At 36.5% G+C, this 24,164-nt stretch overlaps 2 protein-coding genes across 10 annotated transcripts in view; one reads left to right on the top strand and one right to left on the bottom strand.

Annotated features, from left to right (window-relative positions):
* LOC128673207 (supervillin-like) overlaps positions 1–24,164 on the bottom strand; it is a 166,528-nt gene that overhangs the window by 92,171 nt on the left and 50,193 nt on the right. The window lies entirely within an intron of this gene.
* Positions 15,177–20,531, top strand: LOC128673215 (uncharacterized). 2 transcript variants are annotated; one of them, XM_053750915.2, is made up of 3 exons: positions 15,177–15,744; positions 16,309–16,528; positions 20,186–20,531. In XM_053750915.2, the coding sequence occupies exons 1-3, from the start codon at positions 15,538–15,540 to the stop codon at positions 20,242–20,244; spliced, it is 486 nt and encodes a 161-aa protein (XP_053606890.1). In that variant the 5' UTR covers positions 15,177–15,537; the 3' UTR covers positions 20,245–20,531. The 2 variants fall into 2 exon arrangements, with proteins under 2 accessions (XP_053606890.1, XP_053606889.1); XM_053750914.2 differs by having other exon boundaries at positions 15,177–16,528.

Raw genomic sequence — 24,164 nt, forward strand, 5'->3', positions numbered from 1 at the left:
ATTAAAAGGTACAACGGGAACGCACGGTTCGTTTCAGCGTTATTTAATTTCCGTGAAAAACTCATTAGTTATTTAATGCTTTTGTGGAAATTCAACTTTGTTACTTAAAATTTAGTGGCGGATCATTTATTAATATTCTTCTCTTCATGAGTTTTTTTTTATGTTGGAATCAGATCAATCAGATTTTCAAGTGTCGTAACATAATATTATAAATGCGAAAGTCTATCTGTTTCGCTTTTACGGCTAAACCGCTGGAACAATTTTTATTAAATTTAATATTCATAGAGATAAAGACCACCGTTCAAACGTAGGTTACTTTTTTCGAAAAGCAAACCTCAAAATACTATAATGGGGGGTGAAAGTTTGTATAAAAATAAGGTCTGTTCCGCTTTCGTAGAGAAATTCACGCAGGCGAAGCCGCGAGTAAAAGCTATAGCTTCTTAAGTATTGATTAATTTGTTTGTTAATTTGGAACTTTTCTCTTTTTTGTACAAACGCAGTTGCAAAATGAGATGATAAGACGAACGCAGAAATGCAAGGCCTGACCCTGACCTCGTGTAATGATGTCGATTTTCCATGATACTGACTGAGAAGGTAAATCTAATAGTTTACTAACTAAATACTTATTCCGACTGCACTGTGAAAACGTGTGTATTCATAATAAAGTGCAAAGGAAAACAACCCAGCAGTGGGTCATAAATGGATTAAAAACCTTTGTCTCACGCGCTGAGCTGAGACCTTTTTCATGTATAACACAAATCCCGGCTAACGAATTATGTAAATCTGTTCATCTACATAATTTTATTGTATTTTAACGCCATCTCCGAATATTGATAACTAGCTTTTGCCTGCGGCTTCGCCCGCGTTAATTTCATAGCAAAATCTCAGTAATTTTTTTATCGCGTACTCTGTAAGACTGGTAAACATATATTATTAAAATTCGTATTTTTTCTCATCTTTAGTTCAATTTTCTGTTTCCCGCTGTGTGTCTCATCCCGCAAACTTGTCCAATCCCGCTTCCTGCTATGTAATGTAAATTAGATATCCCGTACCATTGCCTACATATTGTGCCATCATGTTTTTTACAATGTGTCCCGTCCTGTTTCCCACTACGTGTCTCCTTCCCATTTCCCGCTCCTACTCCCACTCCCGCTTTCTGCACCGCGTGCCGTTCCATTGTCCATGACGTTTTACGTCCCGGTTTTTTATTAACCACAAACTTAAATTAAACATATTTTGTATTTACTATTACTGATATTTACTACAAAAAGTAAATGTGCCAATTTTCAGCTTTTTATCTTGAAAATTGTATTAAGTCCCATACAATCTTTCACCCCCCTTATGAAGGGGTTGAGGATTAATTTTCAGAAAAATCTGAAACACGTATTCATTACTTTGTTGTTAACAACCAAAATCCAAGTTTTCAAGTCACTAACTTCAACGGTGTAGAACTTTCATATTTACAGTTTTTCAACCCTTTCACCCCTTCGGAGTAGAATTTCCAAAAATCCTCTGTTAGTGCTCACCTACACTCACCCACATGCCAAATTTCAGCTTCCCGCCCAGCAGTTTCGGGTGTATGTTGTCTGTCAGTCAGTCACTCAGTAACGGAAAATTTTATACTGATATATAGATACATACTGCGCCCATATCTATATCAGACTTTAATCGCTAAAAACAATTTGTTTATATTCTGTTTACACCTTTCTACAAAATTTTAAAGTAAATCGGCTCCGTGGATTGTTATTTTAATTTTCCTACAGGACCCTCCTCATTTTCCGGGATGAAATGTCTATAAGATGTTAACCCGGGATTCAGAGGCATTTTTGATTCATAATTAGTTTTTCAATTATCCTACGGGAACCTGACCATTTACTGGGATGAAATGTACCTAAGATGTTAACTTACCAAATTTCAAGCAAATCGGTCCAGTATATTTCAAGTGATGCGCGTTCAGACAGACAGACAGACAAAAATTCTCAAAACTATATTCTCGTCATCTATATCAGTAACTGAGTATATTCCATGAAGAATTTTAAAAAATATCCAATGTACAAATTTGACCTTTCTTCAATATTGTTATATGTATTGATGATATTGATTACATTGCCCGATGAGATTAATAATTTCCATTAACTTTAATTTAAACTAAAATATAAATATATATGTATAGGCAGAAACCACACAGATTGAGTTAGCTCCAAAGTAAGTTCGAAACTTGTGTTATGGGATACTAACTCAACGACACTATATGCTATCTGGGGGTACGGCAGTGCCCCCGCAAGTCGAGCAAAAAAAAAGGCACGGCCGCAACCATCCTTTTCTCGAAGCAATTCAGGCCAATTTCGAACCCCAATAAATTCGTTGTGGATAAAACAGGAAGCCTGCATTTTCAGTAATTAAGCAAGTATTTTATAAATACTGTAAATTTATACAATACCTGTTTAATTTGCCTAAATTAAACCTAAAAATTTTGGAATTTTGGACCAGTTTTCTAGATACACCAACTGCATTAATAACTTTGTAATCCCATATAAATTACAAAGTTACATTTGCAGTTAATGAATCATTGTACCTGTATAATGGAAAGGGTATGTTCAGCCCATGAAATTGAACAACATTCCCATAGGAAAATATGTTGAAATATAAAAAAATACTTTCATACAAATTCGACTTATGACTACAAAAAGAAGTGAGATGCATCTGAAAACCTGAGCGGCGAGACTTGGGTTTTTTACAACATGTTTTTGATGGCATAAGATATTTATATGTAGATAAATATCAATATAATATACTATAAACTAGTTTATTAGGACCCATTTGGGTGATGATATATATATACATATTTTTTATCATCATCAAGTGATTTACTTTTTAAATAAATAATTGCCAGTAGCTAAATTACGACAAAAGTTTAAAGAGAATACATATAAAACGACTAAATACAAAATTATATCTCAACCTTCGTAGAGTTCATCGCTTTTAATTTGGTACATGTATAAAAGATGAATATACATAAACAGCAAAAAATCAAATTAAAAGGAATACAATTATTTTAAAAGTCATTAAACTGGAAGTACCGCATAAAAGCCGGTACTGCGGTGCGTGAAATAAAACCTAATTCAGGACATCAAAGTCATCGCCCTCCCCGAACTAGGCTTTAAGCCACGGTGATAAAGGTCAAAGTACTGATATAACGAGTAAATGTTACCGATAGGTGGACTGGATACCGATTCTACAAACGATAAGTCATTGTCGTGTTCCAATAGTTCTTATTGCGTGTTAATAAGCGCTACAATTGGAAATAAGACCCTGGGCTGTTGCAAGGAAATTCAAGCTGGCAAGGAATTCCAGGTAGCTAATACTATCCTCTCAACCTGTCTCTTCTTGACTGCAAGAGATCCCTACGTGGGATACATGTATATTTCAATTATACATTTTAATTTGTATAATCATTTTTCGTATATTAAAAGTAATTATAAACTATGTAACTACTCTCGGACACAACATACTATTTCAAATTTATACAGACTGCTCCCCTGATTATAAATAATCCGCCAATCAGTCTTAAAGATTGACTTGCCAAAGAAAACATTAGTTCTTAGAACTAAAATAAAAGTTGGGGAAAATCACAACAATTTGGACCTAATCTAATGAAGTTTTCAATTTAAGAGGTTAATAAATAGAGGATAAATTTAGATTAACTAATAATTTGGCGAAAGAATTTCAGAAAATGGGCATACTATTTGTACGGTGTAATTACTGGAAGCGTCTAGAACAAATTCAAATTCAAATTCAAATTCAAATCATTTATTCAGAAATTAGACCTTCACAGGCACTTTTTCTCGTCAATCTTTAAATTTATAGTTATTTCTCACAAGCTAGAAACTACTGGCATTTCGGAACGACCACTGCTGAGAAGAAATGCCGAAAGAAACTCATTTGAACAGTGTTGGTCCCTATCATGCCAGATCGGCTTACCATTATTGTTTCTTACAAAAAATTTTTTTTTTCTTTTCTTTCTAATAATATATAAAAGTACATAATGTACATAGTCAAAAGGTATATCAAAACAGGTTATGATCGTGATCCTATGAACTGTGTGTATTCCCGTTACGGCCATCGGATATACGATAAAATTATACGCCATCTTCAGTAGTCGTAGGAGGCCTGCAGATTATATGGCGTTTTCGGACATAAATCGTGCACAGGTGGATAAAGACATAGCCCTTATATAAGGTATTCGTATTTTGTTTGTAAATGTAAGATTCAGATAGAAAATTCAAGAAGAGAGAAACGAAGAGATCAGTGCGTCACAATCATATCAAAGATAGTCGAAATAGAAAATAGTACAAATAATGTAGGAAGTACTATAGACATAGTACTTCAGAGAACACTTCTAGTTATTTTTGTACTTAAATTAGTATACGTCTGTAAATAACTATGGTCAAGTAAAAAATCTACGTGATTTCTGCCATTGTCTCATCGCCATCACCAAGCATTTAAGAAATTTGTTTTTGTCGGTGGAGTGGAGCTACCTCTATTTACGTCTATCCTCTGCCTACTCCTTCAACTGAATGAATGCTCTCGTGGCCGAAGCCTAAGATGTTGATAATAATTTAAGAAACTTAAGTAAGTACATCGGATAGTTATTCTTCAATAAATCGACAAAACTTATCACAGTTGATAACTGATAACTTCAATGGCTAATCTGTATAGAACACTGGAATTTGCGTGGTTCATTTCCTCACTAACCACCAGCTAAATGTATTGCAAGCTGGCAGACTTCCAAATAGGCGTATGATCGTCGCATCAAATGATATCAGAAATATGATGACCATAAATAATTACTTTATTAGGGCACTTGGCAGCTCACATTTCAAGCTTTCAGAATATATGTATAACCGTTATATAAAAGAAAGGATAGGGAAATCGAAACAAAGCATTACAAAGTGCACTTCGAACAATGTCAAGGTGCATATAATCTCACGTTGTAGTACCTGTATGATATACACTCAAGTGAGGGACCCCACCACCCCCCAGGACGCGATTGTAACTAAGAATGTACAGTACAATAAAGAAAATTAAGTCGTCCTCTCATTTCGGTCCCAATCGACAGAGATGGCGGATTGAGTAAACTACATAGTAAAAAATCTTTGAAAACTTGCACTTTTTTCATGCTCATCCAATGCCATTACAACTGAATGCATTAAAGGAATAAAACCAAACGAATGGAGGTTTTACTGCTAACATCCTACAATTTTACGACTGGATTCTGAATGGCACCAGTATTGACGAGTACAGTGGGTATAAAAGTGTCCTACATAGACGTACGGTCAACAGCATATCAAGCTACCCAAATTCATTGCAAATTCGCCGCTATTACCGTAAGATTACATGGTAAGACTAACATGTCATGTAGTTGAATGTACATGTCAGAACAGAAGCTAGATTGAGTGGTGTGATCTAATGTTGCCTGTATGCTAAGTAGCGGTAGACCCTGACTTCCTTAGAGCTATTGTGGATGAAAATGTTATTCTAGTCTTAAATATTTACTTGCTCACTTGTTTTAAGGCTTGGTTTATTTGAAAAACAAATTAGAAGGTATCGCTTCAAGCGATGTTATTTAAAACATAAATGCTGGCAGAACAATTTTGCTGACTATCCTATTCTTGATGTATGAAATATTCAAATGAACTCTATATGTTCTAAGCAGAAATTATTCTCTATAGATATTTTTATGGCAGAGAAAAATGAGGCAAATATAATACTTAAAAGGCTTCGGTAATCAAAGTGCAATCAGTGGATCGTAGCCGTAACTGCCCGACTAAGCTGTGCTATTAATCGAAGCTGAAACTCACACAAGCCGGATATTAAGCTTGGGTTCCGAGTATCGAGCATTAATCAATACATATAATATCGTAAAAAAGAACGTGCACACTCTTCTGAGATAAATACATAATTATCACGCAATTTCCCGTTTGAGTATTCAGATTCAGACTTTCCACTTGTACACTGGCAAAATAGTGTCCGTGGTCCACCCAGGTCAACTTAACAGTGGTGGACCAAGTCCGATGCCTGGCTATGATTCGTACAAAACCAGCTCGCTACATAGTATGTATATGTATGTAGTAGTATGTATGATATGTATATCATACATACTACTACATACATATACATACTACATTTTTGACATACAACAATCTAACAAATCGACAATGAACATGGCTAAAAGCACTCTTGATTAAAACTAATACAAAATACATACAAACCAAGACATACAGATACACTGACACGTCAAATTTATAACACCTCTCTGTTGCATCAGGGTTTGAATCATGTCATGATTCATGAATCAATATTAAATAAAACAAACATTTGATACATCAAACGACCGTTCATTTGTATTCTCTCCTCACTTCAATTCATATGTAACAGAACAAAATAAATGTGGGAAACAAATAGAATATGACATTCCAATTTAAGCTAAAGAATGTTTTATGTCGTTCGTTTAGTTTTAAACTCTTTAGTAGATGTTCACATCTACTAAAGATATTACATATTCATAAAAAGCAGAAGGTAGTTCACTACCTTCTGCTTTTTATGAATATGAAAGAGGGTAGATGTATTACTAAACGGTCAACGGTCAACGCAGAAAGTTTATTGAAAACCTAAAAGTATCCCAAAGATAATTCTTTATAAAACTTCTGTTGCTGCGATGATATCGTTTTAATAGAATACAAAAAGGAAAACCAAATATCAAACAACTTTATAAATAGTATCTATAAATTTAGGAGAGGACACGCCGAGCACGATGCATATCTGATCTGGTGACAATCCCATTTTATTTTAGAACTCCAAAGATATACGAAGAATTAATGCGATATCAAATGTCAATCCTAAAATAAGAAACTATAAATTTCGTTAGATAAAATTTTATGACAAACAATGTTGATGATATCAGACTTTATTAAAAAAGCTATAACAAACACATCCTTAACAAAAGACATAATCATGAAAATATGTGAATATTTAACAAGACAAAATGGGATACTAAATTTTCTGATCGTAAAAAGCTGCGAAGTGATGATATCCCACTTTGCAATATAATATCATTATTGGAGACAGATCCAAAGTCCCCAGAGTCGGAATTCGTATTTGAAATAGAGAGAAAATAATAATAGGATAAAGAATTATTTGAACCATGCACGGTAGAACACGCTTTGGAGATCGGTTTAGTTGTGTAATTAAACTAAAATAAAATAATTAAAATATTTTTAGCAAAACACACTAATATTGAATAAATACGACTTACCAGTAAGCAACAGAATACAACCTTGGGTAATATTTTATTTGGAAGGCCCTTTTTCTAGCTCCCTGAGTAGAATTTTGATGTTGTTCAAATGCAAAATTGCAATACAAAACAGAAGGGTGCGCCGATTATTTGCTTACTATATTTGAATAAAATCTACATTGTTTGTAAATCTTGTAAAGAATTTGAATTGTAAAGATACTAACAAAAGACTAACAAAACGAACTATGTTTTCGGTGAGCAAAACTAAAGGATCTAACATTTAAACAACAAGAAAGAAACTAATAATAAATAGGAAAGTAAATATAAAGGTGCTGCTTATTTCAAAGCATACTGCTGATTATGTCTGTTTATGTGCAGTAAAAGGCGTCTTCTAAGATAATAATGTAATAATGTGTCTGATGTAGACCGCGGAAATGCATCTTATTTAGATGTCAAAGTGAAACACGGCAATGATTTTTATCTGTACTTAGCGTTCCGGCTTCGATCGGGTAAAACCATAATAAATTATGAACCTAAGTTAATCACATTACCTATCTATTCAAACCCGCTTCAAAATTCGTTACGTAGTTTTAAAGATCGAAGCATACACGGACAGACAGAATGCGGGAAACTACTTTGGTTTTATCATATTTAGTAATAATAATGCTAAATAATATATGAACCTCGCCCATAGAGCCCATAGATCTCGCACATCATAGACCGACTCATATTAATCCTGCAGCTGATTTAATATGGCCGAAAATCAATTAATAAAACTTAACATCTTCTTTTTAAATATTGAAAATGTTTATACTATGCCAGCTTTTGCCGGCGGCTCCAACCACGTGGATTTCCTACAGAAACAGAACCTTCTTTACTTCATGTACATGCTAAATTTCAAGAATCGTTCAGTACATAAAACGTGAAAAGGTAGCAAACAAATGTAACTTCCCATTTTTGTATAACATTAGTTGGGATGGGATAGTTAGCAAAACTATGAAATTTTTGACGTCAGCGCAAGATCCGCGGTGTCTATACTGGCAAAATAATGACTCCAATGACGAGGGGTCGCAAGTTCATAGCCCGTTCACGCGGACAATAACCCCGGTGTAATTTAGCAAAAATGCCGTCCGAGCAGCTAAGGTTCCAGTGATTAATCTCTGGTCTAACAAGTTTCATTAATTCAAAAAGAATAACGATCTGGAAGTAACACCTAGACTAAATTTCCATTGCTGGAAACTTCTGTAAATAAGTCGCCATGTGTGCATAAGTCTTGATGGTAGCGTAAATTTGTGAACTGAAATTCAAATATCGTGCAAAACTACTTCTAATTACGTTAAAGATGAAAAAAGTTCCCATTAAATAGTTTAAGCACGGTTTTGTTTTCATGATATTCGTAACATAACGAGGTAGTGACTTTCTGTCACATAATCATCCCTTTAGAAAACCGTTTTGTGTAAATACAAATTAAAGACAAGTACATAACATCATCACGAATCCCAACCCTTGATGGGTTTCATTTTTCATTCAATACATATAATAAAACAGTAAAAAAATGATTCTGTACATTAAAGATATTTAAATAAAAAAAAATGAGATCGATAGAGAATCAGTAAAAATAAAAAATAGTCCGTTTGTCTGATTGTTTGCACACGCTAATCTCTGGATCTACTGGACAGATTTGAATGAAACTTTTTGTTGTATAGCTATAAAGCCTGGTCAACATATAGGTTAAATGATTTTGAAAACTGGAACACCTGATGGAGTACTATGATGGTACAGCTAAACTATAGGAAATATTGAAATGACGCCTTAAATAAAAATTAAATGTTGATAAGATAAATAGAATTTATATATAGATGCATTTACAGAATTTGGCCGACCTCCCAGGCGTAGTGGTCGTCACCCGACCGCAATCTGGAGTAAGCTGGGTTCGATTCCCAAAGCGCGCAAATATGTATGAATCAGGCCTCTGGACTGACATCTCAGAACATAGTTATATAATGTACGTATTGTAGGAGTTAAATTAATTATAAATTATAAATAATGTATGAACAAATCACACAGATTGAGCTAGCCCCAAAGTAAGTTCGAGACTTGTGTTATGGGATACTAACTCAACGATACTATATTTTATAACAAATACATATATAGATAAACATCCAAGACCCGGGCCAATCAGAAAAAGATCATTTTCCATCATGACCCGACCGGGGATCGAACCCGGGACCTCTCGGTTCAGAGGCAAGCATTTTACCACTTCGCCATCGAGGTCGTCGTTAAATAAAGTTATTCAGCCTGATGAGCATTTTCTGTTGACATATAAAAATCGAAGATCTATAACACCTGATGTAGACCTATGATTGTACAGCTAAATTGTAGGGAATATAGAAATGACGACTAAACTAAAATTGTTCAGTCTGATGAGCATTTTCTGTTGATATATAAAAATCGAAAATCTGGAACACCTGATGTAGACCCATGATGGTGCAGCTAAACTATAGGGAATATAGAAATGACGACTTAACAAAAATTGTTCTCTCTGATGAGCATTTTCTGTTGAGGTATAAAAATCGAAGATCTGGAACAACTGAAGAAGAGTAATAATAGTTCAGCTAAACTATAGAAAATATACTTTATCCGTCTGATTAGCATCTTCTGTATGTATAGGTTAGCATCTTCTGTATAGGTATAGTTATATTTGTCTGTACCAATTAAATTTATCTTAATAATTTTGACTCCTTACCAAAAACTGTTAGGCCACGCGAACGAAGTCGCAGGCTAGTAAAAATATAAATTAAAAGTAAATATTGAGCAAAACAAAGACAAGCCTGAGGTCTCGGGGTTGAGCCTGTCATTGTCCACTTTTCGGTTGACTCGTTAACTTATTTCAAAGCGACCACACATCCATTTGCTAAACTCATCCGCAAATTTGTCCACTATGCACTAGAGTCGAAATTGTTCAAAAAAATAAACGTGAACCCGTTTTGTTTCTATATTGTCAGGTGTTTGCCGCCCGTGGGCGGTCGGAATTTTCAATTTATTCGTTTGAGACACTCCATTTCGATGAAATGTCTCTTTTCGTTTGTTTCGAATGCAGTTTTGAACGTGATGAATATTTATGACCTCTCTATGTTCGACCTGCGCCCGATTTGAATAACGATCCACAAATTGGATTGGCTTTTTGAACAATATTGCCGACTTTGGGTTCTAAAAAGAGTGTACACAAAAGAAAAACTGATAAAGTGTTGTTTAAGAGTAAGTTGGCAAAGACTAACTCGCGCATCGAGGAGTCCATAAAATTAACTTTATTATATACTTATATATAAACATGTAAATACAGACAGACAGACAACGAAGTGAGCCTATACAGGTTTTTACCTTACGGAAAAAATGAATCAAATGCGAATGTTAGAAGATTTACAATTTGGTAATTACTTGTGCCCTTTGGGTTAGATATTATATCCTCATACTAGATAAAGACGTAAAAATAATTACGCATATTACGAAGAACATGCGGCCAACGTAACACTTATATCAGCGAAGGCTGTATAACTGTAAGTAACAACTACTTAGCCTTATATGCAAGGTCAAAGTCGTTTGACAACAGGAATAAAATCATAAGAGACATCATAATAAATAGCAATATAACCTTTATTTTACCAATGGGATCATGCAGAGTGTTTTACACTTATCAAATCACCGCTGTAAGTTTGGATGACGAGTTAGAGCAAAGAAAGCTATAGCAAGAAATGCCAAAAAGTCAGAAATAACAAACAGAAAAGCCAAAAAGAACATATAGTTATTCAGCTGACGTCTAAAATGGCCTCAGATGTCTTAATTATAAATTTCAAGAATTCATGTGATGATAGATAGATAGATAGATAAACTCTTTATTGCACCATTCACAAAGGAGTACAGTTACAACAAGATATTCAAACATAATGAGTGCAAAGGCGGACTTAGCGCTAATGCAATTCTTCCAGCCAACCTTTGGATGGAAAGAGACACAAGTAAACTAAGAGGGTGCAGTAAACTTAACAGTATTAAATAATTAGACAAAAAAATAAAATATTAAAATAAAAAGATATAGAAGAAATATATAAACATACAGACAAGCGTAAATGTTGTTGTTATAGAACAATGAATAAATATATAATAGATTAAAGAAAACTAATATAATGAGACTTTACTTGCTTCCTAAAAGATGACAAGGTTTGGGCGTTGCGAATTTCAGCCGGCAATGCATTCCACAAACGAGCAGCCTGGACAGTAAAGGAGTGGGAATAGAACTGGGACACGTGAACAGGAATAACTAGGCGAAAGGAGTTAACGCTATGTCGTACCTCGCGATTATTGACCTCACTGAGAAAATTGAAACGTTCTTTGAGGTAAAGAGGAGTATAAGGGTTGTAAGGAACCGAGTACAGAAGTGAAAGGATATGTAGATTACGACGGTATCTAATAGGGAGCCACTTGAGTTGACTGCGAAAAGATGAAACGTGATCATATTTACGTAAAATATGATGATTATGTTGAAAAAACAAAAAATGCTACTCAAAATAGTCAGATATCCATACATTACTTCCACGTAAAGCTGTGGAGTATTAGTGAAAATTTCGTAGTACAACAGCCAATCAATCATAACCTTAATCCTTAATTGCAAAAACTTGGTAAACAATTACGCGAGAATTCTCGAAGAATTATTAACATAAATACAATGTCTGCTGTTTTTCGATCTAGTTCACGTCACAACTTCATTCCCGTTACTACATAAATATTATTTTTTATTTTAGGAATAATTTAACTTTACTTGGATTACCACAACAGCATCAGATTTTCTACAAAAAAGAATACAGTTTTCCCAAAACACAAATATATATTAAAAACTTGAAGCAACAATTTTATATCTGTTGTTACGTAGATACTCTTGTCATAAACTTTTCCAATTAATATAAACGTATCTTTAAATTAAATCCAGACACTTGCGAAAACTATGGATATTATAACGTCAACAGGTAACAAATTTGATACAGAAATTTCATCTGTAAACATACTACAGCATAGGAACTATATTTCAGAATCATAACATCAGCTGTTACGTGTAAAATGGGCAAACAGATATCGAGCTGTGCAAACACAGACGGACAAAAATTGCTTACAAAAGCAGGAACACACACATGGAGTGTTTGAATAAGCTATGTCGTACAACGTTGTATGATTTCCTTTTTGTATGAAAAAGTACTAATAAAGATAAAAATAAAATCTGAACTTTTAGAAGGTTGATAGAGAATCGCTCCGCTTAGCATTTTTTTCAAATTATTCTCTATGCTATTATGCCGATTTCCACGCGATGTTTATATCTGCCAGAACTAGAAATGATCAAAGATATCAGTAATATCTCAAAATCAATGGGCCACATCCAGGCAAAGTGTAATTAACATGGGATGCTAAAAGAAAATATTCAAAGCAAACGAAAAAAATACAAACAATTTTCCAATTTTATTTAACCAAGAAACTGCTCCCTTGAAGACATTCTCCTTTTAACCTAGTGAATGGACGCATCGCATGTCCCTCCGTAAATATACGACGCCCATAAATACCGCAGACGACACAAACTGTACAGTCGACTGCATATGAAACGAAAACCATAGCAAATTCACTGCTATTACCGCCGCAGAAAGAATTCATTTACTTGATGACATACACAGTAGGCTGTACCCAATTCCCGTTGGCACCCAGGGTACTCGTTGCCAATGCCAACTTTGGATGTTTCCGTACATTTCGACAATCTATTATTCAAGGAAGCTACCATTTCCATCATTCACACAATGGCTATTCTCCAACTAATCAACTTTTTCCTAATGTCAAAAACAACATTTTATAAGTATGGAGTTTGATTTTGGAATCAAAAAACATGTCTAATATACTTTAACGAGACTGCAAAAATAGTAAATCTCGTAATTAATAAAACTGATCTATTAAAGTGAGACTTAATTATCGTGTTTGATTATTTAGATACCTAGTCGAATAGCAAATTTAGCAACGCAATTTACCTCTACTATCTGTAGGTAGTCTACAGATTTTTATATATCTAATTTTATTATATAGAAATGTAATAAGCGGACTTAAAGCTTATGCATCCACACTATCGCGGACCAGTCCGCCAAAATTTTACGTAATCGTCATACATTGCTGGGTTTTCATTGAGGTAAATAAAAGCGCTCATACAAATTACGCAATGTTTGCACTCGCGTCGGCCCCTGTGCCAGTTTGTCGACAGTGGGAAGCCTACGTTAGCCTTTTTCTACCAGGCTACAAACGATGTTCGAATAGGGATAGCTCTATATCATGTATATCTTAATATACATGACAACGTTATAAAGGCAGTCTTCATCATATTCGACTTGGAATGTAACGCCTACATTCCGAGTAGGCGAGACAAGTGAAATCATGTCATAAAAATAATGATAAATTATTTAGGGAGGATTTAACATTTAGCGCGAAAATCGAGATTGATAAATGAATCTGGGATGGAGTAAAAACGAGATAAGGACTTTAACGCCCACAGGGTGTAGGCGTTGAGACAACTAGTATAAATTGAATCTTAGCGATTATCGTGAAAGAAATGTTTGATTGAGAGATAAAACTTAGCTTTACTTGCTTATAACTGAGACATACAAAAATTTATAAAGTTGAAACATGCTAGAGGCTCGGTCATATAAGTACAAATAATGACCAAATAAAAACATTATATCCCTGAGGAAATTGGAGATAGCTAGGTATCTAACGATTGGACTTTTATAAAACTCTAAGTCATAATCATAATAGTATCTTAAATTTAAAACATAAATACAAGAATATCTGCAGCTGGCATAATCACACTCCAACAAGATTTCAATGAAGTAAATGATATCAGCTGTAAACTAGTAGCCAGGAAACCACAAAAAGCTTACGCTATAGGAAAATAATACGCTAACAATTCCAGTGTTACTTGTTCAATAGCAAAACCGTAATGATATCATCTCGGTGACCTGCATTCAAGGAAAAATACCGTGTGAGGTTCAAAGACTGATCTCTTTCACAAAAGACTACCTCTACTCGATAAATAACATGCAATTAACATATCTCTAACAATAAGCTAGCCTTCATGCATGGGAAATGTATCTAATACAGTTTAGAACAGAAAATATTGATATTATAAGAAATGGATTAGTGGACAGGTATGTTTCGTCCACGTTTCGTCACACTTTCATATCAGCTTCCTGCTGAGCGTAATAACGAAATTTATTTCGTGAACACATAATAGACGTTACACATAAGAATGAGCATATGTCCCGGCGTAAGGCATATAAAATTCATTTAAGTGCGTCAAAGTTACAATATTAATTTGTTGTCCAAGTTAATGACTAATTAAAACATGTTCATATAATCATACAACTTGTCCAATTCTAAACTAAGTAAAAATAAACAAAAGGCACTAGTTAACAATTTACATTAAAAAATCACCTCTTATTGGCATTGGCAAACATCCGATCCATAGTTTTGAGTTTATCGCATGCAAAAACCTATCCGATTTGATCTCTATTCATTTAGTTCTCTACGCTTAGAGGTAAGTAGGAATGTGTGACAACCAGTGTGGCAGACATCGTGTGATTTGCGAGTGGTATTCAATACCATACGTGCACTTTGCAATACGTGCTCAACAACTCCTAATATCGAAATGGAAGCAAGGCTAATTTCGATAAAACACCATTGTGGAATACTTCATATAACCTGTATGTGGACTAAAGAGAGATATTGCGCCGTTTAGCTGTTCATTGCCCAACCACTGCAGAAAACAAATGCGGTATAAAAATACTTGTCGGCGCGAATATTAAAAGAGGCTCAATTGACCATACCGAGACACAGTACGTGACTTTGCCGCACCGGCAGCGGATGGCGCTAGTGTCGCAAACGTCACGTGCTAACGGAACGTTGGGGGCGACGCGTCGTTCGAGCTGGCACTCAGAGTTCGGCTGGCGCGAAGTGAACACGCCTTATCGCGACGGATCGTTTGTTTCGTTATTGATTTTTCTTAATTTAAATTCAGAATTGTGTTAACGAAATTAAACTAAACATCTTGATTGCCGATCTGTGTTTTAGTTAGTTCCGAGTCAAAATAACGCCTCTGATAGTTAATTTCCCGACATCAGAAGTGGGATTTGTGACCCACTCGCATCTTGAAAGTGATATTGTGAACTATGAGTGAATCCGAATCATCTGATCCTGACCGCGGTACCGCCGCGGACGCGGGAAACCTGGATAATGCGGATGCGGGCGACGCTGCCGCATTGCTGCGGCTGTTACGAGGACTGGCCAGCGGCATGCAGCCTGCCGCTCCTGCGCTTATCAAGTTTGACCCAGATGACAAAGATGCGGACATCGAGGACTGGTGCAGGATTAATGAGGTTATTGTAAAAGCCAAAAACCTCCAAGGTACCGATTTATTATTACCTTTAATGCGAGCCTTACGAGGACGAGCTGCCACTTGCCTGACAAAGATACAACCTGAATGCATTAACTGGGGTAACGTAAAAGATACCTTGATTGCAAAATTTTCCAAACCGATGCTTAGTCAAGATTATTTTGATCGTGTCATTAAGTTTAAAATGCATGACAAGGAAACCGCTGCAGATGCGGCATTGCGACTTTGGCATTTAATTGAGACAATACCTAAAGTTGAATTTAATGACGAGGTTATTACTGGCTTTGCTGTATCTATCCTGTCAAACCATGATCATTCATTACGGCGGGAGTTAAATTCTCATACCATTACCTCGAAGACACAACTTTTTCGTATTTTACGTGGAATATCAATGAAGCGCCATTCTGATGATATCACTTCTTATACTGATAGTAAACGCCCGCGCTTGAATCTACGCCCTACAACTTCTACTTTCCATGGAACCTGCCACCGTTGTGGCGAAACAGGCCACAAGATTTACAATTGTCCTCAAACGCGCAATTCACAGCCTAAACCACCTGCACCCCGGTCCACGCCTACAACAAGTTCGGTGCCACCCATACACCGTGAGGAGAAGCGGCCTGTAACATGCTACGCGTGCGGCGAGCAAGGACATATTGCCAGCGTTTGCACTGCTGCCGCCGATCTCCGTGAGACCAACCGAGTACCTAGAAAAGAGGTCAAACTGTGCGCCAAGCGGGTGGCTACTGGTGAGCTTCATATTGCAGGTGAGAGCTATCGTTTCTTATTCGACTCTGGCTCTGAGTGCTCCCTAATGATTAATAGCCTTGCCAACAAAATGCATAGAGCCCTACTTTATAACACTGTAGTATTGGTTGGCATAGGTAATACCGAATTGAAATGCACTAAGCAGCTTAGATGCCCGGTCGATGTTCAGGGTTTAACCTTAAAGATTTTGTTTCATGTAGTCGATGATTCGCATTTAATTGAGCCCATTCTGCTAGGCCGTGATATTATTGACATGGGAGTTCATGTTGAACTGGGTGTTCATGGAATTAGTCTGTTCAAATCGAAGTTTTCTCAGTCTGTACGTTGCACACCTACAATGCCATCTATGCAGTCTTTAATAGACACTGACTTAAACGGGGATGATAAAAATTATCTGTTGTATTTGTTACAATCGTATTCCGAATATTTTGTCGACGGCACTCCCACGAGGCGCGTAACTACAGGACAAATGAAAATAGACCTTATTGACCCTAACAAAATAGTGCAAAGTAGTGCAAAGACGACCCTATAAATTATCTGCTGCTGAGCAACAAGTAGTGAAAGATAAGGTATCGGAATTACTCCAGGCTGGTGTTATTCGTGAGAGCAATTCCCCTTTCGCCAGTCCCATTTTGTTGGTCAAGAAGAAGGACGGTAGCGACCGTATGGTAGTAGACTACAGAGAGCTTAACTCTAACACGCGCAGTGATAATTTCCCGTTGCCACGAATCAGTGATCAAATAGACCGCTTGCATGGTGCCAATTACTTTACATCCCTTGACATGACATCCGGATTCCATTGTATTAGCGTTGAATCGGCTTCTATTGAGCGTACTGCGTTTGTAACGCCAAACGGGCAATATGAGTATGTTGCTATGCCGTTTGGCCTCAAAAATGCACCGTCGGTTTTTCAAAGATGCATCCAAAATTCCCTAAAAGACTGTGAGTTTGCTCTTACGTACATTGATGATATCTGTATTCCTTCAGTGACTATTCAGCAGGGATTGGAACGGCTTGAGCTAGTTCTGGCCGCGCTTGCGAGAGCTGGGTTTTCTTTAAAAATGAAAAAGTGTAGATTTCTAAAAACTGAAATTTCTTACTTGGGTTATGAAGTAAAAGCCGGTGAAATAAGGCCAAACCCAAACAAGGTGCAGGCTTTAGTTGAAATTCCAGCTCCTCGCACGGCTACACAGGTTCGCCAGTTTATTGGGCTAGCATCATACTTTAGGCAATTTATACCTAACTTCTCATTACTCATGGCCCCTTTGTATCCTCTTACACAGCATCATGGTAGTGTTAACTGGACAGACCAACATAGTGAAATACATAGACGTGTGGTAGACATTTTGACCTCTGAACCTGTGTTGTCGATATACGATCCTGATAGTGACGTAGAGTTGCACACAGATGCGAGCGCCCAGGGTTATGGCGCCATCTTAATACAGCGACGTAATGGTATGCAACACGTTGTAGCATACTATAGTCGGCGCACCACTGCCACTGAGTCTCGATATCATTCCTATGAGTTGGAAACTTTGGCGGTGGTGCGCGCTGTAGAGCACTTCAGGCATTATTTGTATGGACGTCATTTTACTGTCCGCACGGACTGTAATGCACTGAAGTCATCGAGTATTAAGAAGGATCTCACACCTCGTGTGCACAGGTGGTGGGCGATTCTACAGTGCTATGACTTTAACATACAGTATAGAGAGGGGCGTCACATGTCACACGTAGATTTTCTGTCCAGAAATCCGCTACCAAATTCTGATTCTGACAGTGACATTTCGGTAGCCACGAAAAAGGTACAATTGGTAGAATTACAACAAGAGTGGCTAGTTGTGGAACAACAACGGGATAGTAATTTAGTGGACATTATGGATAAATGGAAAGTTGGCGATTTACCTCGCGAAATCGCTCACACATATGATATTAGAAAAGGTTTGTTGTATCGAAAAGTTCAGCGTAATAGGCGTACTAAATGGTTACCTATAGTCCCCCGGGCTTTAGTCTGGTCTCTTATAAGTCATGTTCATTCAGAAGTTAAACATCTAGGATATGATAAAACTTTGGATAAATTATTTGACCTGTATTGGTTCCCGGGAATGGCCAGGGCAGTAAAAAAATTTATTGATGCGTGCTTGGTTTGTAAAGCCTGTAAAGGAACTTCTGGTGCTCAACCAATTCAATTACACTCTATTCCCAAAACCCCGGTTCCATGGCACACAATTCATATAGACCTTAGCGGAAAATTAAGTGGCAAAAGCTCAAAAAAGGAGTACGTGAGTGTTATCATAGACGCTTTTACAAAATTTGTTTTGTTGCGATTAACTACTAGCTTAGATGCGAATAGTGCGATAGAATCATTAAAGGAGGCTATTAATTTATTTGGAACTCCTAAACGCGTTATTGCAGACCAGGGTCGTTGCTACGTAAGCAGTAATTTTCAAAAGTTCTGTTCGGAAAATAACATTGAACTTCATGTCATCGCCGTTGGAGCAAGTCGAGCAAACGGCCAGGTTGAACGTGTGATGCAAACGCTTAAAAACTTACTTACCGTAACCGAAAATAGCTCTGATACTGTATGGAGAGATGAGTTAGGCGCTATCCAACTGGCATTAAATAGTACAAGGTGTAGAGTCACTGGTTATTCAGCGACAGAGCTAATGTTCGGTATTAAATCGCAATCGTTAGGTATTGCTAAAATAACTTCTTCTACAGAGGAATGTAGGGCAGATTTACATGAAATCCGTAAGGATGCCTCTGATAATATAAAAAATGTAGCATTATCGGATACTGTACGTTTTAATAAAGGAAAGGCACAAATAAAGCCATACTGTAAGGGCGATTTCGTATTTCTTAAAAATTGTGAGCGCAACCAGACGAAGTTAGGTAGAAAGTTTAGGGGCCCCTTTAAAATTACCGGAGTATTAGAAAATGACCGTTACGAACTGCAACATGTAGATGGCTCTAAAAGAAAGTACAAATACCCCCACGAAAGCTTGCGTAAGGTACCAAACGGGCGTGAAGGGTTGACGGAAATGGCAGAAGGTCTATGTGAACAGGCATTGGGATCTGATGCATCCATGTCGGCGAGTAGTGATATTGAGGATGATGCGGTTTTGGGTCGCACATCGGTGCAGGTGCAAGTGCATAGAGAGGGTCAGAGTAGCGCGGTGGTTGTGGAACCAACCGGCGCGAAGACGGGCGCGGTGGTTGTGAAACCAGCCGGCGTGGAAAGTAGCGCGGTGGTTATGGAACCAGCCGGCGCGAGAAATGGCGCGGTGGTTGTGAAACCAGCCGGCGTGGAAAGTAGCGCGGTGGTTATGGAACCAGCCGGCGCGAGAAATGGCGCGGTGGTTGTGAAACCAGCCGGCGTGGAAAGTAGCGCGGTGGTTATGGAACCAGCCGGCGCGGGAAATGGCGCGGTGGTCGTTGAACCAGCCGGCGCGGAGTTAGATGGTACGTTATGTAGTCATCTCTCTGCTGGCCGCAAGCCTCTGGCCTGCCGAGCGCTATATGCGACCCGGTCCCCAGTGGGTGGCGCGGAGCTGTAGTGAGTGCTATACGCGATACTTTTTGTTGGGTGTTGAGAACAACTCTCTTTTCCCAGGTTGTAATGATTGTAACGTAAATGCTGGATTTTATTTCATTTTCAGAAGAAGAATCGCCCGAGGACGTGCGTACGTCAGGAAGGCCGTGTCGGCGCGAATATTAAAAGAGGCTCAATTGACCATACCGAGACACAGTACGTGACTTTGCCGCACCGGCAGCGGATGGCGCTAGTGTCGCAAACGTCACGTGCTAACGGAACGTTGGGGGCGACGCGTCGTTCGAGCTGGCACTCAGAGTTCGGCTGGCGCGAAGTGAACACGCCTTATCGCGACGGATCGTTTGTTTCGTTATTGATTTTTCTTAATTTAAATTCAGAATTGTGTTAACGAAATTAAACTAAACATCTTGATTGCCGATCTGTGTTTTAGTTAGTTCCGAGTCAAAATAACGCCTCTGATAGTTAATTTCCCGACATACTTAAATAGTATTGGTCCATACTATGCCAGAATAGCTTACCATTATTGTAATTACTGTAAAGATAGAGACACAACATCTTACATCTTCGAAATAGAAAATGAGAGAACTTAACATCCGCTAAGTAAATAACTGTGGACGGGTTAAACCTCACGTTTCAGACATAAATAACGATACAACACGGCAAACGAATCTCGTTTCTATTTCAATGCAATTAAATATTTATCACGCCCAAAATCGATTGTCTGTTTCTATTTCGGGCATGCAAATAGTTGTAGTGAAAATAATGTAAATGAATGAATGGATATAAAAATTTGGACCACTAGTAGTGCCCCCGGGGGCTTTGTTAATTATTTAAAATCGATAAACAGTACCTCTTCATTAAAGTAATCTAATTATTTGATGTCCAACTTCATTTATTTCACCATCATTAGTATTCCTACCCAGGACACGGCGTGTTTGTGCTAATCTTCATCCTGGACGATAATAATCAGGTTTTTACCAGCACTATCATCTATCGACCCGTCTAGCTTCCGAATATCCTACGCTCCGTTTTCCATATCCACCGATGGTTCCCTAGGTTCGGTTACCTCTTTACTCCATCTTACGAGTATATCGCTCTTTTTAGCTTCGTTTATTATATAATACAGGGTGAGGTACAGATTTCCAGACGTGATAACATCTATTTCATCGAAGTGTGTCACGTCACGGGCTCACGGGCACCACTATTCGTCTCATGTCGATCACTGTCATTCGAGGAAGACCATAAAACCTGGAATTTATTAGTGCGATCCCTCCGTGTGCGGTCAAGACGGTATAGTAGGTATTTATTTAACGCGATTGAATTTTGTTTTTTCCTGCTCTAGTGATATGACAAGGACAACAATTAATAGCTTTATTTTGTGATAGCTAGTAATTACCGAAACATATATGGATGTATTTTTTCGAAATAAAATTGATTTGATTTGATTAAGCAACAGTGATGGGTAACAATTTTTGAGCGGACAGTGGATTGAAGAACTGATTTTGGGCTATAGAAGGTTACGGGATAGGTCTATCTTCATCGTCGATTAATAAATTTTTGACAAATATTTTCGAGAATAAATTTAATAACAATAGATCTGGTAACTAATAACGAAAGTAGATATAATTTGAATGATTGTGTTTCATTATTAGGTACTAATCACAAGCTCTTTTATGTTTTCACTGTCTACTTTTTAATCAACTTAATCCCCCACTAGGGACTTTTTATTATTATGAGCAGCTATAATAAAACTGGCAATAACTACAAACATAAACATAAAATGTAAAGTTTTAGTATGTAAGTACTTATTATCTCTGAGTAAGTGCCTAAAGTACTTAATATAAATTCTAAAATTGGTTATTTTTGTTTACATTATCAAATATGTACATTCTAAATAGGTATTTATTCTTGGATAAAATCCAAATGTGTAAATGCACACATATAACACGATAATCAAACGTTACTTTAATTTATCAGTAGTCAATATTTTTAAACAGTTTTCGATTGAAATGCATTTACCAATGTAAATTTATTATTTTGTCATCATTGATGGAACAAAACGAAAACAATGATAAATTAGATGCAGCATTTGCTTTCAAACACAATAACAACACTGGTAATAAAACATCATCAGACGCTGCTCCATCCAAGATTGTCATCACATTTAGACGCGGATTTTGCCAAACAATCACTTGCAAAAATAGCGCAGTCTGACATTTATTAATTCTTATTATTTATATTTGAAGATAAAATTAAATAGCAGAAAAAAAATAAAAGCAGTACATAACAGTTACATTAAATTGTAAGATGACTTGCTACTGAAAAGTATTCTAGTTCCAATAGAACTATGGTTGGAAAAAAAAATCAGATACTTAATGGAATTAGAGAATAGAACTACTAGGATGCGGTGATCGATAAACCAACTAAACAATATAAACAGACAGAGACACATTTACAATAATAACATGATATTATATCGAAACAGACATACAATGTAGGACTAAAATGTGTCTTTTGCGCGAGCGTAATATATACTTAATATGCATTCGCATAATATAAATAATGTAAATGATTTTGCTCCCTATTTAACAATTAGCAGGAAAAGCTACCAACCAGTCATCTTTGGCCGCCATGTTTAAAAAAACAATGTACCGCACTCGCCTCTGTTTATATTGAACAGAAACAAACAAGAGAAACTTGTAAGCCGTTCAACATTTATAAAATATCCTATAATAGTTATCAAACAATTTCATAGAATTCATAAGTATAATTTGTTAAACACCCACATCATGATATTTCATATTATGACGTAATTGAAGAATTTGTTTTATAAATTGACTTGAAATCGAAGAAATCATACTGTATTACATTAATTGTGTGTTAAAATTCTTCCTATAATATTTGAAGTATATGAATTCTTTTTAACAATTGAAATGACTAGTGACATAGACATAGTGACTCCATACTTATTACATTCACTGCTTGCCAGTAGTAGTTGAAACAAATCAAGCCAGACACTGCCTTCTGGCCAGTTACACACTCGATATGAAGAAGGTGAGAAACGTCAAGAAAAAGATTAAATATTAATCAAATTACAGCAGTTACTACAATACCTTTGATGTATACAGTAAGATCATAATGATTACGCACTATTACGGCGAGTTCTTGGGATCAACTTGTTTGCTTATCTCAAGTAACGTGGGAGTTAGTATAATTACCAGGAGTTTGCTATTCAGTTGCCGTGTGGAGACCACTCCAATTATATTGATAAATTTTAAGTACTTGCTCAGGTGAGTTTTTAATATTTTTATTATCGTAATATAGAGTGAGCATTGGCCCATGCCCATGGCAATGGCCCATTTACAGAAAAACAAAAACCCTAGTGTTTCGAAAACAAAAATAAGCGGTGAGGTTATTGGAAATGCAAATTCCTTTGTTGGGAAGACGATGGTAAACTTTATTTAAAATAGTAAAGTTATATAATATAAGCAAATAAGTTTTTTACATAAATGTAATTTTTGACACAAGCTTCTAATGTTGTCAGAGAGATCTTATTGCATTAAATATGTGACTAAAATATCATGTCCGTGCAGTAAATCGTTGAGAAGTTCTCACGTCTGGAGCCGTTCTTGGGTGCTACGTTTCAAGTCAGGCTTATCATAATAATGCATTGTGATCCAAACTAAACGTGTGTACAAAAATTCAGCTCAATCGATTGAAGATATCTGTTTCAAAATATAGTTGTAAGATTCCACCCAAATAGACATATGAACATCATTCTTTAACACTGCAAGTTACGTAAAAGCTTGTAAAAAGAATTAAGACAACCGAAGCAAATAGAAACATGTCTGGAAGAAGTGACTTATTAAAAAAAGTACTACGAAAAGTATTAGAAATAATACGTGTTTATGCATATGCAGCAACGTTAAGCCTCATTAAAAATTCTTGAGATCAATGGACTTTTTAGCATACACTACGTAGAGCGTAAAACTTAGCATCAACATAAAGTAAATAATACTAAACATATCTACTAATAGTTACAGTATACCACCATTTTGTCTCTACAACACAATATTTTTTGTTGA

Source organism: Plodia interpunctella, chromosome 10 (genome assembly GCF_027563975.2).
Source record: "Plodia interpunctella isolate USDA-ARS_2022_Savannah chromosome 10, ilPloInte3.2, whole genome shotgun sequence".
NCBI classification, from domain to species: domain Eukaryota; kingdom Metazoa; phylum Arthropoda; class Insecta; order Lepidoptera; family Pyralidae; genus Plodia; species Plodia interpunctella.

Bases quoted from the DNA above. Each gene is read 5' to 3' on its own strand.
- LOC128673215 (XM_053750914.2), top strand. From the start codon at position 15,538: ATGAGTGAATCCGAATCATCTGATCCTGACCGCGGTACCGCCGCGGAC. The intron at 16,529-20,185 runs GTGAGAGCTATC...TTTCATTTTCAG, and splicing joins TGGTGAGCTTCATATTGCAG to AAGAAGAATCGCCCGAGGAC.